The sequence below is a fragment of the Pelodiscus sinensis genome, chromosome 9 (genome assembly GCF_052426305.1).
Source record: "Pelodiscus sinensis isolate ZL-2025 chromosome 9, ASM5242630v1, whole genome shotgun sequence".
NCBI lineage: Eukaryota > Metazoa > Chordata > Testudines > Trionychidae > Pelodiscus > Pelodiscus sinensis.
The window spans coordinates 34464977-34482641 of NC_143060.1; the positions used below are offsets into that span (position 1 = coordinate 34464977).

Genomic DNA, 17665 nt, shown 5'->3' on the forward strand with positions numbered 1-17665 from the left:
TGGTCAACTACTCTCTAACCCTGCCCTAGGCAAAATATGGCCTGTAGGCCGGATCCGGTCCACCAAGCCATCAGATCCAGCCCATGGACACAGTGGGGAGCCCCAGGCAGACTCCCCTACTTGCTCGATAGCTCTGAACACTGCTCAGAAAACCGGCTGCAGGACCATTTCTCTTTTAAAAACTGTGAGCTCTGGGGGGAAGGCTTCAGGCATACCTCCTGCCCCCAACACAATCCCATTGGCTGGCTTCTGGCCAGAAACTTGCAAATGGGAGCTGCCTATGGGTATGTTTAGACTACATGTCTCTGCCGGCAGAGGCACGTAAATTAGACTACCCGACATAGTTAATGATGCGGCGATTTAAATATCCCCCACTTCATTAAAATTAAAATTAAAATGGCCGCTGTTCTGTGCTGGCTCAGCTGATCGTCAGCACAATGTGGCAGTCAAGACGCGGATCGGTCGGCAAGGAAAGCTTTTGTTGACCGCTTCTATAAAACTCATTTCATAAGACATAAGGGATCGGTCGGCAAAGGCTTTCCTCATTGACTGATTCGCGTCTTGACTGAGGCGTTGTGCCGACGATCAGAGAGAGGCAGCAAGTGGGCGGGGAGCAGGAGCCGGTGCTTCAGGGAGCCAGCTTAAAAGCCAGTTCTCCCCACCCCCAGGACCATCTCCACTAGGGGCAGGGGACAGCAGAGAAACGGCAGAAGTGGGGATTGAAACAGTCCTGCTCACGCTGGTCCCACTGCTGCTCTCCCTTTGGAATGTACAAGAGCTGCCTGCGACTCTTGTACATTTCAAAGGAAGAGGCACAGAGGGGAACCTGCACCAGCAGGGACTGCTTTGCTCCCTGCTGACATGGGTTCTCACAGCCTCTCTCCCTTTTAAATGAACAGAAGCTGCCACAGCTCTTATACATTTCAAAGGAAACCCGCTGCCTCTCTCCGTTTGAAATATACAAGAGCCGGGGGCAGCTCCTGTATATTTCAGAAGGAGAGAGGTAGAGGGAACCACTTTGTCTCTCCATTTGAAATATGCAAGATCTGCGGGCAGCTCTTGTACATTTCAAAGGGAGATGCACAGTGGGATAGCAAGCGCCCCCTTTATCGACTAATTCAGTAGTTAATGGAAAATAATCAGAAGTTAATTGAAATGTAACATCCCTACTCCGAGGAGATGCCCTATCAACTAGTTGAATAGTTGATGCAAAAAGCATTGACTATTTTATTAGTCAATTACCTGCAGTTTAACATCCCTAATATGTAGACCAATTAATATTAATTTTAAGATGTGATAGGCGATGTTTAAGTTGTAGAGCAATTTCTTTGTTTTGTCCCACTAAATTTCCACACTTCTGAATGTCTAGAGAGAACAGATCTGGAAATCATGGCAAGTTTAGGTTTGGACATCAAAATTTGTCATGGGCGGAGTATTGATAACGCCACAAATATGGCAGGAAATATTCAGGTCTAGAAGCAAGACTGAACAGTGCAAATCCATCTGCTTTATTCATACCATGTTCCAGCCATTTCTTAAGTTTAATCTGAAGTGGTGCAACCACATCTTGTGAGGAAGCTACACATTTTTTTAGTTTGTTCAAAACACACTTTTTTTCCAGTTTCCACACATTGGTGGAGTATGTCACAATCATGCTTGGAGCAGGCAAATGGAAAATATTTGACAGGCAAAAGAATTTGTGACACCAAGTCATCTGTTTGTACAGATTCTGTTTTGACTTTGAAAATGAGCTATGATGTTATAAAGAGAACCTTATTAGATATAGTAACATTAAATTCTGAAAAATCGTGTGTGAAAATTAAAGCAAAATCCTTAGCAGAAAAATTGGAAAAGTATGATAGTGCTATTTTTACTATTTACTTCAAAAAATTAATGTTGTCAGCAAATCACTGCAAAAGTTGACACAAATGTACTGAATATTGCACACTTCTTAGCTTCAGTTACAAGTTTTGTCATGGAAGTTCAAAATGACTATAAATCTATGGAAGCAGAGGCACTAACATTAACAGAAAATATAGGTTACTCTGATCTATCTGATGAGAAGTGTTTACAAAAAACAAACAGGAAGTTACTTTTCCATGAAATTAGAGAAAATGAAATCAATTTAAAAGAGAAAAAGATCGAGACCATCAGTGTTGTTTGTGACATAATAATAATGCAATTGCAGAGTAGAGGTGATTCTCTAAAGAAAACTGTTGATTTATTTTGCGTGTTTTTTGACAGATGTATGGACGAAGATGCTAAAAGACACTACCAAGAGAAATTAAGTGAATTCTACCGACAGGCCATAGACACAAATCTTTTTGAAAACTAAGTGAAACATTTCATTCATTTTATCGAAAATGATGAACTCTGGGCTTCAAGACCATCAGTTGATTTGTAAAGGCTTGTACAATTGAAAGTGCCTCTTTAAAAAATATTACTTAAGATGACTTAACTGACAATTTTGTAAAGAAAAAGTGTAGAAAGAAAGTTATCTGAATAATTTTTTTGCAAATTGAGTAAGTGTCTTCAGAGGGAGTTAACTTTTATTTTTCCATTCATGTGTCATCTATACATTTTTTTTACACATTTTTCATGTTATTTTAATGCAAATACAAGCTTTCATCTAGACTAGAAGTTCTCAAACTGCACTCTGAGAATTCCATTCAGGTGGACTGAGGAATACTTATGATGTTTTTTTGTTTTTTGTTTTTGTTTTTTTATTTTAAATAAAGGGCTTTTATCCAAAGCACTTTACAATAGTTAGCTCATGGGACAAACAATATTTGGAAAGATTGCTGAAAGACCCTCAGCAATTTTCAAGCAATCTGTGGGGAAAAAAGTTAGACTACAAAAACATTCAAGGTACCTCACTTCATTTTCATTTGCTTCTTATTACTTATAATATAGGAGGAGGATGAAGAAAAAAGAATGACAAATAGAAGGGGCAGGAAGAGTGAGTGTTCTTTTTCTTGGCTAGATCCCTGGGGGGGGGGGGGGGGCCAAAAATGAAGCTGAGCATGGGGCCCCATTAACTCTAAATCTACCACTGGACTGGGCAGGGCTGATTAATCACCAGTGAAGCTGTGATGTTGTGCAGTTTAGAGGGAACACTGGTGACAATACATACATTGAGGAAACACTGTCAGTAACTACAGATTTTATGATGATGATGATGATTAGTTCAATAAGTAAAACAGTTCAAACAAGTAAGTCTCTCTTACAGCGTGATGCTATGTATATACTCACTCTATCCATGGGAAGAGCTATAGACTAGAGGGTGAGGCAAACCTAATCTGCTCTGGGATGCTGATAGGGAATTCCAATGGTGGTACCTGGCACCAGATCTTTTCTAGGCCCTGATGGTCCCTAGCTGCTGCATATGTACAAATAGTTCTTCCCTTCTTCTAAACTATATCTTAACTTTTTCATTCTCAAAATGTTGAGGTATCCTTATCTGATGGGTCAATATATCAATTAGGTAAAGCTCATTAGTATATATGTAAGTGGAATTACTATGGTTACCTTCAGTTGAGCATCTGCTGATGTCCCTGTGATGGGGTGCAGTCAGAGCAGACTCCTTTGGATGCTTCCCCAGTGTGCTGATCATGCCACTGACACCCACCTTCTTGCTCTCTGAGGCCTCCCACCACCCTGTTGTGTTGGGCCAGATACACTGATCTCCCTCAGACAAGGCAGAGAATTTAGGGTTACTGGCCCTCAGTAGCACAATGCAGACACTGAACCACTACAACTCTGGGAGGACACAGTTCTAGAGCACAACACCCAGGAAACCAACCCCCAAAAGTGATCAAAACCCTAAATCAGTTTTTCTCTGTGTAAAAGTTTTACACATGGGAAAACTTATCTGATAATCTCCCATTATCAGTGAAAGAGAGAGAAGCACAGTGGTTATTCCCCCCTACCATAGGTAACAATTATTTACACTCAGCCCGATAGTAAACAAAGTGTTTTTTATTAAGTACAAACAGGAGGATTTTAAGTGATTGATCTGTCTGTTTTCACTTGCAAAATAAGTTACTAAATTAAAATGAAAAGAGAATGCATAGCTAGTTTAATTCACTAAGGAACTTATTACACACAGACTCTTACCCTCAAGAGTTGTTTTTATTTCAGGCATAATCTTCAAGTCAAAGACAAACTCTCTTTTGTCTTTAAAGTTCTTTGTATCCTTTTAGGGTGTGCCAGCCAGTTTCTCAGGCCAACTGAAGACAAAAGGGGATTGCTTCCCATTGCTTAAATGGACTCTTCTCCTGCAATTCTTTATTTTACATTTCCCCCCCTTCTCCCCCCCCCCCCCCTCCCCGGCTCCCTGGAAAAATAATCAGGTTCAATGTCTCTCCAGATCAACCACTTCCAGACTTACAGGACAAAAAAGGTTGTTTACAAGTTGTTGAATTAATCACCCAGTCATTAGATTTCCAGGGCACCAATAATGGATCTCATTAGCACATTTAAAACTGTAAATAGACTCACATTAGAATTCACATTTCTAACTTCACATGCAAGAATGATACATGCACCAAAATAGGATTACATAACAGAAGACCATAACATTAAAATGGATAAGTTACGTGAGGTGTTTTGTCTCAGAGGGCAATTTTGGCCAAAGCATCTGAATTATGCACATCTATATTCATAAGCCAATTTTTTAAAGCACGGGTGGGGAACCTTCACAGTCCCCTTCCAAAAATACTCTAAACTGGCATAATCTGCCTTCTTATGGTTACTTACCAGCAGATTGCAACACTTGTGACTATTACAAAACAATAAAACCTTGTGAATCTAAGACTAGTTTACTTTCTTATGCTGATTTATTGTGCAGCTATTCCTCTTCAGGCTATAAAATCTTGTGCTAGCTGCGTAAGCTGTTTTTATTAAGCCTGTTAAAGAGCGGTTATTTGGCTAATTGTGTAGTCTATACAGTTTGAATTTACATGATGAGTCAGGGGCCTCTCTGCAGAGCCAGTAGGGGTAGCTCCAGGAGGTATTATAGAGGCAGCGGGGGAGCACGCGGCACTGCGGAGTTGGCACTTTTAAGGGCACATGGCACTTTTAAGCCAGCTCCCCCCAGCACCAGCTCCTGTTTCCTCCCTCCCCCTGCCTCTTATTGGGTAGTTGAGTAGTCGACTACTCGCTTACATCCCTAATTTTTATAGGTGTAGGCATATACGTTGCTTGTGTCTCTGATATCAGTTCCTTGCCCCTTTATCATCTAATTTGTACTATGATTGTTACATGACTTCAATTAATATTAATTTAAATCAAGATTTCCTGCCTGTTGATTTTAAATCATGATTAAAATCAATCCACTCTATAGCCATGGATTTACACTGAAAGCTACGTTCTTTTCAAATCCTAATATACTACCCTACAGTTCTTCAGAGCTAGAAAATGAAGTAGAAGTCCAAATCTAAATCCTCCTTTTTTCCAATCTTCTCTCTCTGCTTTGGGCTGTTACAATAAGGAATTGCTTTTGTAACTGGATCCAAACTCTGATCAAAGGCAGAGTATACAGTGCTGGAGTTGCCTTTAGCAACAGTCAGAGAAAATATTTGGCTTTTAAAATTAAATCAGTATAATTATGTAATCTCCTATCCTGAAAACTCTCTCAATGTAGATGCAATGGGAAAGTTCTTAAAGATGTAGTCATACAGAAGAAAACCAATTTGTCAGATTCAAGCAGTAAAGTGGGTACATAATGCTCTCACAATCTGTTTTATGTATGTTAAAGTAAAACATCTAGGGAACAAGCTAGCTTCTATCTATAGGGGAATCATAAAGTGTGTGCTGTGGGCATTGTTAGTTTAATTATTTATTCTTCCCTAACTTTTCTTGCTCTGATCAAGCTTTCCTTCCCAAGGGCCAATGTGAATTGGTTTCCCTCTTTGCCAACTTGCAGAATTTTGCCTATGTATTTGGGTTGCTTTGTTTTCTTGATATACTTTAATGTTTTGTCTGTTGGAATTTTTTGCATGGTGCTGAGATAAATCTAGCAATATTTTTAAAATACAGATGTCCTAATGAGAGGAAGCTGTATATTTCAATTTTGCAAAGGTTTGCCATTGTTAACTCTTTTCCCCCATAATTTCAATTATGCTTGATATTTTGACTTGCCTAACATACTGTGGGATGAGATATAAGGAAAAATTGAAATAAGTTGCTAGAGCATTGTGGTTTACATTAAATACAGTAGCGTCTTCACGCTGAAAATAAACAAGTGAAGAGGTTATGCCACTAGGTGGTGCCTTGGTTAAATTGGCCTATTTTCATTTTGTAGGAATGTGGAAAATGAAATTTCCAACAGAATCAATGTATAAATCTTATGTTGTGTTCTCTATAGTGTATCCTTTAAAGTTAATTACGTATTTATTGATATTGAAACCAGTTCATAATTCTCAGTGTCTGAATAAGTGGTTTGCATTATCTCTATAGGAATTGTCAAGCAGAAATTCCAACAGCAGAGTTCCCAAGTGACTGATATTCACCAGGTAAGACCAGTATTTCGAACATTGGAAAAACTCAGCCATTTCTCTCTACGTATGTAAAATAAGATAAGCAGAGGTTTTACCACTTCAGAAACTAAGTAAAAGGAGCAGATGCAGAATTCTTTTACTTATCATTAAAAATGAATTACACTGTAGACTCTATGTGGCTGTATAGACTGAATTACTGAAAGGATAATCAACAAGCATCAATAAGGTCAAATAAATAAAGCACAAAGAGCTAATGTATCCCTTTATAAAAGCAAAGAATTCATCATTTGTATTCCTTGTAAAATTGATCTGAAGCATACTCTGCAAGATACCTTCTTGTATCTACCTTCACTATATTCACCATTTTAGATGCAGTACTGTAGATTAGGACTTTTGCTTGAGAACTTGTACAGATCTTTGTCAGGCAAATTTATAAGTAATAAACTAAAGGCACAACCATGTTTCATTGACAAAATAATTTTAAAAGGTTACTTTTAAATGCTCTTCACAGTGAGGCTTAGGTTTATGGAGAGAGGTTAAAACTAGTTGGATTAACATAAATATTTTGATATATTTGGGGAAGATCTAGGAAAGCAGTTGGCTCTAAGTGCTATTAAAGTAATATAGGTCTCAATACACATCTAAACCAAATCTTCTTTCCCTGCCAGGATGACAGGAGAACTATATGCTATGTGCCTGTGCTGAAGACTATCTTGCAAAAAAAAAACAAAGGGACTAACTGTGTTCTAGGGCTTGTCTATGTGAGAGAGGGGTTTTTTTTCAGTAAAACTTAAGCATTTTTAGTATAAACTACTTTGTGTCCATGCAAATTTTGTTTTGTTTTAAATTCATCTGGTATCTTACCATGCTTTAATTCATCTGCTTAGGAAGTGAGAGAGCTATTATAAAATGTTTTATACTACTAAAAGACTCATGTGGATATATCCCTATTTTTAATTAACTGTACCACTTAAGGTGGTCCTCCCATTCTTTTAGTGATATCTATGTGGCATCACAGAAGTAACACTGGTGACTGTAAACTTTTCCAACTCATCCAAAGCTATCTGCCTGCATGATTGCTAGTACATCTGATGCACCATGTTCATATTAATGACAGTCAGGATTATGGTGATCAGCAGTGCTGCTTCCATGCTGCCTGATGTATTTGGGTAGTTGGAAAATGATCTGGCCTATCAAAACCAGATGAGTTTTTGGGATACCAGGAGGGGGACTCATGTTTGTTTATTTGTTTGTTTTCAATTTTGCATGTCTGATGACTCCAAGTCCCAGCATTCTAATAGGCTTTGGTGGATATCCCACAGTGCTCAGTGAGAAAAATCCCAGAATGCATTAAGCCTGGCAGCAGAACATGAGTTATCTGCCCAAAATGCCGAACAGTTATTTTAAAGAAAAGTGCCATGTAGACACTGTAACTCACAGAAGTAGATTAAACTGTCCTCAGCAAAGCGGTATGGATCCATTTTCACTGTAGTTGACAGCATAATTATAGTAGGAAAAACCTGCATTGAGAAAAATTTTCCTTTGTCTATATGCCCTAAATGTCATTGTTTGACATGACAAATGACATATGAACTAGACAAAAATCTGCTGTGTGCCCTATGTTTCAAGTCTCAGTAGTAGACTAGCAATGTCCACATCACCTTACACAAAACATGCAAAAACATAATAAAGATATGGCCAAAAATATCTGCTTATGGTATGATCCACATTGCCAGATAAAGCAGATGGTGGCTAATGAGGACTTTAGGAGAACAGAATAAGTTAAACTTTCCACTCTAAAATTATGAAACTGAAGGAAATCTAGCAGGGGAAGGTGAGATCTTCACTATGTATGTTTGAAGTATAGAGGATTTAGCTACTGAGACATAATTTATGCTTTCCAGAAAAATTTCCCAGGGGTATTCTTTACTTGCCCTTATTATTTAAGAATTTCAAGAGGTTAGAATAATTTGTTTTAATATCAGTGCTAGTATCTATTTATAGTTACTTGCCAGAATAAAACAAAGAATCTTGTCCCTATCGTGCTTTCACAAACAGTAGGATATACCTACTATGACTCGATATAAAATCTTTCGAACAGAGATAAAAAAAGGACAGGGAACCACAAAGCTGTTTAAATGTAGTAATCCAGCTGTAATTATTTGGTTTTAAAACAGACTTTCTGTCTACTGCTGCATGAGGAGACATTGGACACTTACAAAACACTGATTGCTTTGCTTGGTTTCATTCATGGAACAATCAGTTGCAGGGTTAATTTGATACACCTTTTTGCCATCAGCACTAAGTCTTGTGTGAAGTTAACAAATGCTTAAATAAGCAGGTAGATAGGGAGAAAAAACACTTAGGGCAGGTGAAAGAAATGAGTGTAAGGGAGCTATTAAGTGGCAAACAATTTCACTAATGATGAATTGTCTGATCCAGTGCCCATTGAACCCAATGGAGGAACAATCACTTAGAGACATGACCTTGGCCTCTGACTGCCTTTATTTTGCAAATTATTCTGCTGGCAAGGCCTCTTGTCACTCCCCTAACTGATGTTTGTCTTAGACTTTCTCTAGATAGGAAAGTTGTACCAATTCATTAACTTAAATATTTTTAAACGGATTTAGTTAAACTGATGCAACTTCTGTGCAGACTTGCTAATTTTGATTTTAGCTTGAACTGATTGGAGATCAGTTCAAGCTAAACTGCAAATAGCCATAGTTAACACAAAGTAAATTTCTGTGTGGACACATTTATTTTGGCTTTGTCATAGGGATGTAAGCAACTATTTGAGTAGTCGACTACCTGATAAGCCTAGGCTTATTGGGTAGAGAGGTCACTACTAGACTATTCTCTTCACCACCACCCTCATTTGTTGCCTCTGTATCAGAGGCAGTAGGGAGGGGGGCAGAACAGGAACTGGTGCTGGGGGAGCTGGCTTAAAAGCAGGGCAGGCAGAGGAGCAGCAGGGGACTTGGCATGAGCCGGAACTGCTTCAGTCCCAGCTCACACCTGGTCCCTGACTGCTGTGCCTCTGCTTTTTAATTGTAGTGAGAGCCGCCTGGCTCTTACTATGTTTAAAAGGCAGAGGCACAGCATTTCCTGAGCCAGTGTGAGCCAGGACTGCTCAGTCCCAGCTCACGCCACCCCCAGGAAGTAACTGTGCTGCAGCTCTGCAGTTTAAATGTAGTAGGAGCTGTGCTGCCTGCATACCAGGTTCCTACTACATTTAAACTGCAGAGCCACAGTGCATGTAGCAAGCATCCCTCTTATTGACTACTTGATTGACTAATTAAACGTTACTTAACATCACTACTTTGTCAGTTCTCACTGATTGATTTTCAACAGTTCACACCCTTTGAGTTGTAACAAGTGACACCCACTTGGGCTGGCTGCAAGGGTAAGTGAGCAGAGTAGTTGCACACCAACAGAGCATAGAACTTAACACCACATCACGTGGCTTTTGAATGCTGAGAAATTGCTTAGAGAATCTTTGACGTCTTCGTGGGCAGATAATAAACAGTACCTGTTTAAAAAAAGTCTTGTCATAGCTTATATTAAGATGGTTTTCCTTGGTGACATGGACTATTTCTGAAGCATGTTTGGAGCTATGTGAAAATTACAAATCAAATATGTTACTTCATTCCCTCCACTCAGTCACCACTGGAAATTAAAGGGCAAAGCGATTGGTGATGTAATCAAGCAAAAATGTCCATTGACGTAAATTCATGACCGTTTGGCCCAAAGTCTTATAATCATTTCTATCCTGTAGACAATCTTGATGTTTTGGTATAGTTGAATATTTAGTGGTTGCTTACTTAACTGACGATAAATTGAATCCTTTGTATTCAAATCCAGACTGTCCTTCACTGAGTGTAGGAGAATATTCTGTAGCTTGACTCATTGCTGAGATTTAGTCATTCTAATATATGATCAATTGACTTTTGGTCCAACAAGGAATACAGCCTTTTCTTTCAGAGAGTTTCAGCAGCACATAAGCAAGTGAGGAAATAAATTGAAATAAACCTAACTTAGCTCAGTTCAAATTTTAAAATGAAAAGCATTTGTTTGGAAGATACAAGTAGATGATTTTGTTCCAGTCTGCTTAGGATACCACGTATGTATTATTTTGCATATTTTGTTCAGAAAATGAAGCAGTGCAGTGCAAGGGTTGCCATTGTCAGAGAAGCATTGGAATTAGAGTTCATCCGCAAATTCAATTCTCATGCTAATGGACTCAGTGGTGTTGAAGGATGGTTGGGACACTATTTACCTAATAGTCAATGGAGGTGCAAACAGCTCTTTGTGTAAATTCCTATGTCAAGAAGGATACTATCAACTGACTTTGATTCTCATCTGCTTCGTTTTAACTACCCAATCTTCAGATAGTTACTGATTCCCTCTACCTTCTGTTCCCTGTCTCCCATCCCCTTCTTCTCTCCTCCCCCCCCCTTTTCTCCGGATGGGTCTGCACATCATAAACTCAAAACTTGGGTCATCTGAAGAAGTGGGCTGTGCCCACAAAAGCTCATGATACCATCTACATGTTTTGTTAGTCTCTATAAAGTGCTACCAGACCATTTGTTGTTTTTTTTTCTGTACAGACTAACTTGGCTACCTGTGAAGCGCTTGCTGAGGGTGAGTTTGTTTGTAAGACCTCATCCATATATTACTAGGCCCTTCATCTTAGACATAGAAATGCTGAAGCCTCTGGATTTTAACAGTGTTTGAAACCATTTTCCAGCAATGTTGTGAAATAATGCCAGTTTTATCCAATGCTAACAGTGCTGGAAAACAGGTTTTCAAGCACAGTTACATAACAGTATGTGTGTTAAGAATACGTATGTTGTGGTTTCACTAAGGAATTTACTCTCATGGGTTATTGAAACACTAATTAAGAATTTCCTGCAAGACAATTGTGATTCTGCCTCTGAGATTTTCCAGTGTTGCAGAATTTGTGAAACATCTTTCTTGGTTGCAAAAGGATAAATTATTATGTGTATACTATTTCTTACCGCATCCTCCAGAAAAAGATAGGAGAGTGTTTGTCTTAATTTTGTTGCCTGAGTGCTGATTGTGCTTGATGCTATACAGACTCAGAAAAACACAGTCTCTACCCAGAAGAGCCTACAGTGTAAATTGCATGAAAACAAAGAAGAATAGTTCAAACAAATATGCAACATTGAAAGCCCAAACTTTGAGTCATGTAAAATTTTTATAAATACACTGGTGGGCATAATGCTGGAAGAATTAAGGAGCCCATTGTGCAATTGGATCTGTCTGGATTGTGCAGCAGCTGTCTGTTGATTTCCATGGAGTCTGATCCACTGTCAGAGGGCTATGTTTGGAGTTCTAATTGCAGAGTCTGATCCATTGTTTTTAAGGACTGGATGTGGAGAAGTGCTTGGTATATGAGAAGGATGGAGCTTCTGACAGAGGTAGCACGAAAGATAATATGATGAATGGAAGAAGGATAAAAATGGGTTTGTTTGATTTGTTTCCTAGTGGATTTACTCTTTTCCCTTTAGTAGTGAATATTGACAGTATCTAACATAATACCTATTACTTAGAGTTCTAAAAACTATCTCTTACACAACTTTAAGCTCAAATTTAGTTTCTTGCTTGGAGTCTTTGCTTTTGAACACTGTTTTTACTCCAAAGCTTCTGAATTTAGTGTAAGAGGACAGGAACTCTAGCTTGCCTTATCTGTGACCTGGCAGTACTAGTACGGGATAATTTTTACTTAAAATGTAATTGGTGTCTCTTATCAGGGCCAGAATGTACCTCCTGTCTCACTAGAATAAAAGAAGGTGGCCTTCTGAAAGACACTGGTTGAAAAAACCTTGATGCGTGTGCTCTTCTGGAAAAGAGAACCTACAGAATTAGAGGGTCAACTAAAATGTTTGACAAGGTGTGGACTGCATAACTCTGTTTTAATTGGTTAATGAACTTAGTTGTAATTTGAGCCAAACAATGCAGAATAGAATGACCATATGTCCCACTTTGCCCAGGACAGTCCCTCTTTTAAGCCCTGCCCTGTCTGTGTTGATTTTTTTTATCAAAAATAAACATTTGTCACATTTGTTATTGTCATTTTAATCAGTTAGGAAGAACAAATGGGACAAATACTTTTGTCAAAAAAGTGGACTGCAGTGTGGAAGAACATGTGTGGGGAGTGAGTGGAGATGCCATCCCCACACAGTGTGCGGGGAGACAAAGCTCTTGTGGGGATGGGAGGAAGGATTCCAGCACGTGATGGGGACCACAGGTTTGAGTGAGCAGTGATAGCCTTGAGTGGGGAGAGAGAACAGTAGGATTCCAGTGCCCAATGACAACCTTGTGGAGAAGGGCTGTAAGTAACCAGGAATGACCTCCTGGGTGAGAGATGGAAGAGAGCCTCAGATAACCAACTGGGGTGGGGAGGCCTCTGGCCAGCCCCATGCAGTACTCTCTTTTTCCTTTGGGAAACGTGGTTGCCGTATATCTTTTAAAGGCAGCTAGTAATTAGTTATCAACAAAAAAGCAGTATCTCTTTAAAACTAGAATTACAGTTCCTGTTCATTGAATCTCCCTCTCACACACCACACCTATACATCGTTTCCTTTTAGTTCAGCATTCCTAGGAAGAGGAGAAAAATGTAGCTACTGTTAACTGTATAAATGTGGCATAAATTATGCAACTTTGAACAAGTCATAGCAAAATCTAGAGATCACAAGACAAAGCAGAGTAACAACTTTTTGGATTTGTAATATTGTATAGGGACTACATGCTTTATAAATTGTAACTAATTATTAGTATTTTGTTTTTGTTTTGATCAGCTTTGTAAGGGTATGTCTAGACTACAGGGTTTTGTCGACAAAAGTGGGCTTTTGTCGACAAAACTATACCTGTGTCTATACTGCCGCCGAGTTCTGTCGACATAACATCGACAGAACTCGGCAGTTTTGTCGACAGTGGTAAACCTCATTCTACAAGGAATAACGCCTTTTGTCAACAGAGTTCTGTCAACAGAAGGCATTATTCCATCTACACTGTCCTTTGCATCTACATTCTCATGTCAACAAAGCAGCTTGCTTTGTCGACAGAACTGGCTGTAGTCTAGACGCTCTTTGTTGACAGAGGCTTTGTCGACAGTGTCTGTCGACAAAGCCTCTGTCAACAAAAGCCTGTTGTCTAGACGGACCCTAAGACTTTCCGACCTGAAGTAATTATTTACCTGGAAACTGACTAGTTCCAGTGCTTTGCTGTTGAGATGAGAGGCCAATTTTGTCTGTGGTGTAACTCAAGGACATCCGTGCCCTCTCAAAAGTGGGGGTATTTGGCACCTGCTCCTCCTTTGCCCTGCCCCCGTCTCACTTCTTTCCCCAGGGTCCCTGGTGGGGCTAGGCAACTGGATCCCCTCTCAGCCTAGGGTGGACAGAGGGACTCAGGCTCCTTGCAGGTGGCCACGCTGCTCTCTCTGAGTCAGCTGTGGCAGGGAGGTGAGACCTTGAAGCTGCTGCCCTGCCATGATAAGGGCCATGTGGGCAGCTGTGGGGAGAGAAACTTCCACCCGCCCATGATGTGGGAAGCTCCACTGAAATCAGCCTTGGATACGCTGTTTCCCATGGCTCCCCTTGGCTGGAAACAGTGAACCAGAGCCAATGGGAGCTGCAAGGCTCCATGGATACAGACCCTTTAGGTAAACAAAGTGGTGCGGGCTCACTAGCGGTTTTTCCAAAACAGGCCTGCAGCCCACTTGAGAAACACCACACATGGTTTAGTTTCACTTTTATATGAAAACATCCATCTATGTATAAACAAAAACTTATGGTAGTTTTTGCTTCATAGGACTATTTTATGAAATTGTCATGAGATAATGCTTTCTTGATATTTAGCTTACTAAAAATATCTAGAGACATATATTCATCAGTCTTTGCATTGAATTGATTTGAGTTTGCAATTTTCTGTTCTGACTTACTGCTATCATTTGTAAAAGATATGCATAACTCTTTATCAAATAATATGAAACCTGAGCTGCTTTATTTTACATTGAATTGTATGGGCTGCTGTTTTCAGTGGAGGTCTTGCTTACATTACAAAACAGAATAGTTGCTAACAACTGTTCCATCTGAAAGAGGTCTACACCAGTTTCCCTGCATTTGCAGTTCAACCAGTTCAGTTCAGCTACAGTTCTTGCTAATTATTTGTCGGTAGATCAAATTCAGAATGTAGACAAGGCCAGAGAATGAGACACCCTGTAAAATACATAGCCAATATCTGTAATATTTCACTGGTGTCTGGGCATGTCTTTATAAGTACAAGAAGATACCTTTGTCAGAGATAAGTACTATACTGATGGTGCTGCAATGTATACTTCTTGCATTTTCTATCTTGGTTTCTGAACTGGTTCCTCTCTAAGAAAGATTGGGTGAATAAACAGGAAATGGAGTAAACAGTTGTGCAGGATGTAACAGCAACTTTACACTTCTTGCTGTTTCTTTATAGAACAGTCTCCTGTAGACAGTGCTTAATTTGTGTCTCTAGGCTTGGCAGTTCTTAGCCCTGGAATTTACAAATTAAGCACTGCCTATAGTTACCCTATAGGTATATTAATGAAACACTGAACTATAGTAATTTGTGTATTTTGACAGTATTAAATTAGGATGAATTTTAAAATGGATGAATTAAACTGAATGATGAATAATTTGAAAGTGTGATCCATTGCACAAGAAGAATAAGCTTGAACAACCATGAAAAAAGGTTGAGTATATATTCTGCCAGGAAAGACACACTTTAAGTGTAAAGGATAAACTATAACACAGTACTTATGATCCACTGCTAAGTAGTACATTGATTGAAAATACTACTCTGAGTATGGTGTGGAATTTTGTAAATATAATGAAAGCTTTTTAGCTAATTTGCTAGCCACGGATCTGCCATGATTTGGTGTAACAACTATATTCTGTGCTCCTTGCAGTTGTTATGATGGAATACTAGGACTGGAAGGGACCTCGAGGTTATCGAGTCCAGTCCCCTGCCCTCATGGCAGGACCCAGTACTGTCTAGACCATCCCTGATAGACATTTATCTAACCTTCTCTTAAATGTTTCCAGAGATGGAGATTCTACAACCTCCCTAGGCAATTTATTCCAGTATTTAACCACCCTGTTTAAGCCCATTACTTCTTGTTCTATCTTCAGAGGCCAGGAAGAACAAGTTTTCTCCCTCCTCCTTGTGACACACTTTTAGATACCTGAAAACTGCTATCATGTCCCTTCTCAACCTTCTCTTTTCCAAACTAAACAAGCCCAGTTCTTTCGTTCTTCCTTCATAGGTCATGTTCTCTAGACCTTTAATCATTCTTGTTGCTCTTCTCTAGACCTTCTCTAATTTCTTCACATCTTTCTTGAAATGTGGCACCCACAATTGGACACAATACTCCAACTGAGGCCTAATCAGTACAGAGTAGACTTCTCATGTCTTGCTCACAACACACCTGTTAATGCATCCTAGAATCATGTTGGCCTTTTTTGCAACAGCATCACACTGCTGACTCCTATTCAGCTTGTGGTCCACTATAACCCCTGATCCCTTTCTGCCATACTCCTTCCTAGATAGTTGCTACTCATTCTGTATGTGTGAAACTGATTTTCCTTCCTACATGGAGCACTTTGCATTTGTCCTTATTAAACAGGATGAAGTTTATCTCAGACCAATTCTCCAATTTGTCCAGATCATTTTGAATTATGACCCTATCCTCCACAGCAGTTACAACCCCTCCAAACTTGGTATCATCTGCAAACTTAATAAGTGTACTCTCTATGCCCGTGGTCACCAACTAGTAGATCGTGAGCTACTGGTAGATCTCAGGGGCTCTAAGAGTAGCTCTTGAGCCCTCTCTGAACTGTGTGCCTGCGCAGTACATTTACATTAGATTTCCTCATTTGAGGAGCAGCTACTCACTGAGCAACAACACAGGTGAGTAGCTGCGAGGAATGGTGGGAGCTGAGAGGTCGAGAGGGCTGAAACACCCCAGCCAGCTGACTGTGGCTTTCACAACTGGAGCTAGGCGCAGCCTCCCTGGGCTGAGCGCAGGGCAGCTGGGCTGGAGCGAAGAAAAGCAGCTGCCCGGCCAGCTGGCGATGGCGCTCAGCCAGGGTGCACCATGCTCCACATGGGCTGGCGCAGAGGAGAAGCTGCCTGGCCTGCTGGCTGTGGCGTTCAGCCCAGATGAGGCTGAACCGCGCTCCAGCTGATTGGGCGGCTTCCCCTCTGCGCCTGCCCACGTGGAGCTTGGTGGCACCCTGGCTGAACACCACGGCCAGCTGACCGGGCAGCCACTTTTCTTCCCTACAGCCCGGCTGCCCTGAGGTCAGTCCGGAGGGAGCGCGGGTCAGAGGCTCCCCTCCGTGGCTGGTGTAGGGAACTCCCTGCCCCCAACCTTGTTCCCTCTCCTCTGCCCCAAATTTGTTCCCTGCCCTCGTGGCCCCCTGTTCCTTCTCCCTTGCCCCCCAACCCCACTGCAGAAAACTGCCCCCCTGCAGAAACTTGTCCCCCAGCACCCTGCCCCCCCTGAAGAAACCAGTTCCTTCTGGCACCCTGTTTCCTACTACAGAAACCTGTCCCCCTGCTCCCCTCTACAGAAACCTATACCCCCCAGCACCCTGACCCCTGCTGCAGAAACCTGTCCTGGCACCCTGCCCCCTGTCCCCTGCCCCCACTGGCACCCTGTTCCCTGCTCCAGAACCTACTAGCACCCTCCCCAGTACTGTGTCCCCTGCTCCCAAATGACTTTTCTATGGGTCAGTGACACCTGACTCAAGGCAGGTTCCCTGCCATTCTCATAAATAAAGACAATGCAGAAACTTTTTGTGTTTAACATAGTATTCTATTTAAAAATGAAGCCTGGCCAACAAACCCCCAATTGGGGCCAAGCCCCCATCTGGCCACAACTACTCCTGCACTCCCCCTTCCCCAGACCCCAGATCTGAGCCTATCAAACACTGGAACCTCATGCCCTCAGCCCCTCACCTACCCCAACCCAAATTCCTGCACCCTCACATCCGCAAGCCTGTGGCTTGCTTAGTATCCCAACACTGCCCAGCCTGGAGCCCTCTCCCCGAGCCAGTGTCCCCTTCTCCACCTCCTCCTGCATCCAGATTTCCTCCCAGAGCTTGCAC

At 40.9% G+C, this 17665-nt stretch overlaps 1 protein-coding gene across 20 annotated transcripts in view; it reads left to right on the forward strand.

Moving 5' to 3' along the window:
- Positions 1-17665, forward strand: part of LOC102448694 (leucine rich repeat containing 8 VRAC subunit B) — a 59816-nt gene that overhangs the window by 27121 nt on the left and 15030 nt on the right. For 5 of the 20 annotated variants that reach the window (XM_075936430.2, XM_075936429.2, XM_075936421.2 and 2 more), the window contains exons 2-3: positions 6460-6515; positions 11108-11141. Coding sequence is in view for 2 of the 20 variants with exons in the window: in XM_089780498.1 (XP_089636624.1) it covers positions 6460-6515; positions 11108-11141 (90 nt within the window). In the remaining 18 variants the exon portion in view is untranslated. Of the gene's footprint in view, positions 1-2244; positions 2960-6459; positions 6516-11107; positions 11142-12274; positions 12415-17665 lie in introns of all 20 variants that reach the window. The other 15 variants (XM_075936425.2, XM_075936427.2, XM_075936417.2 and 12 more) reach the window with 6 other exon arrangements.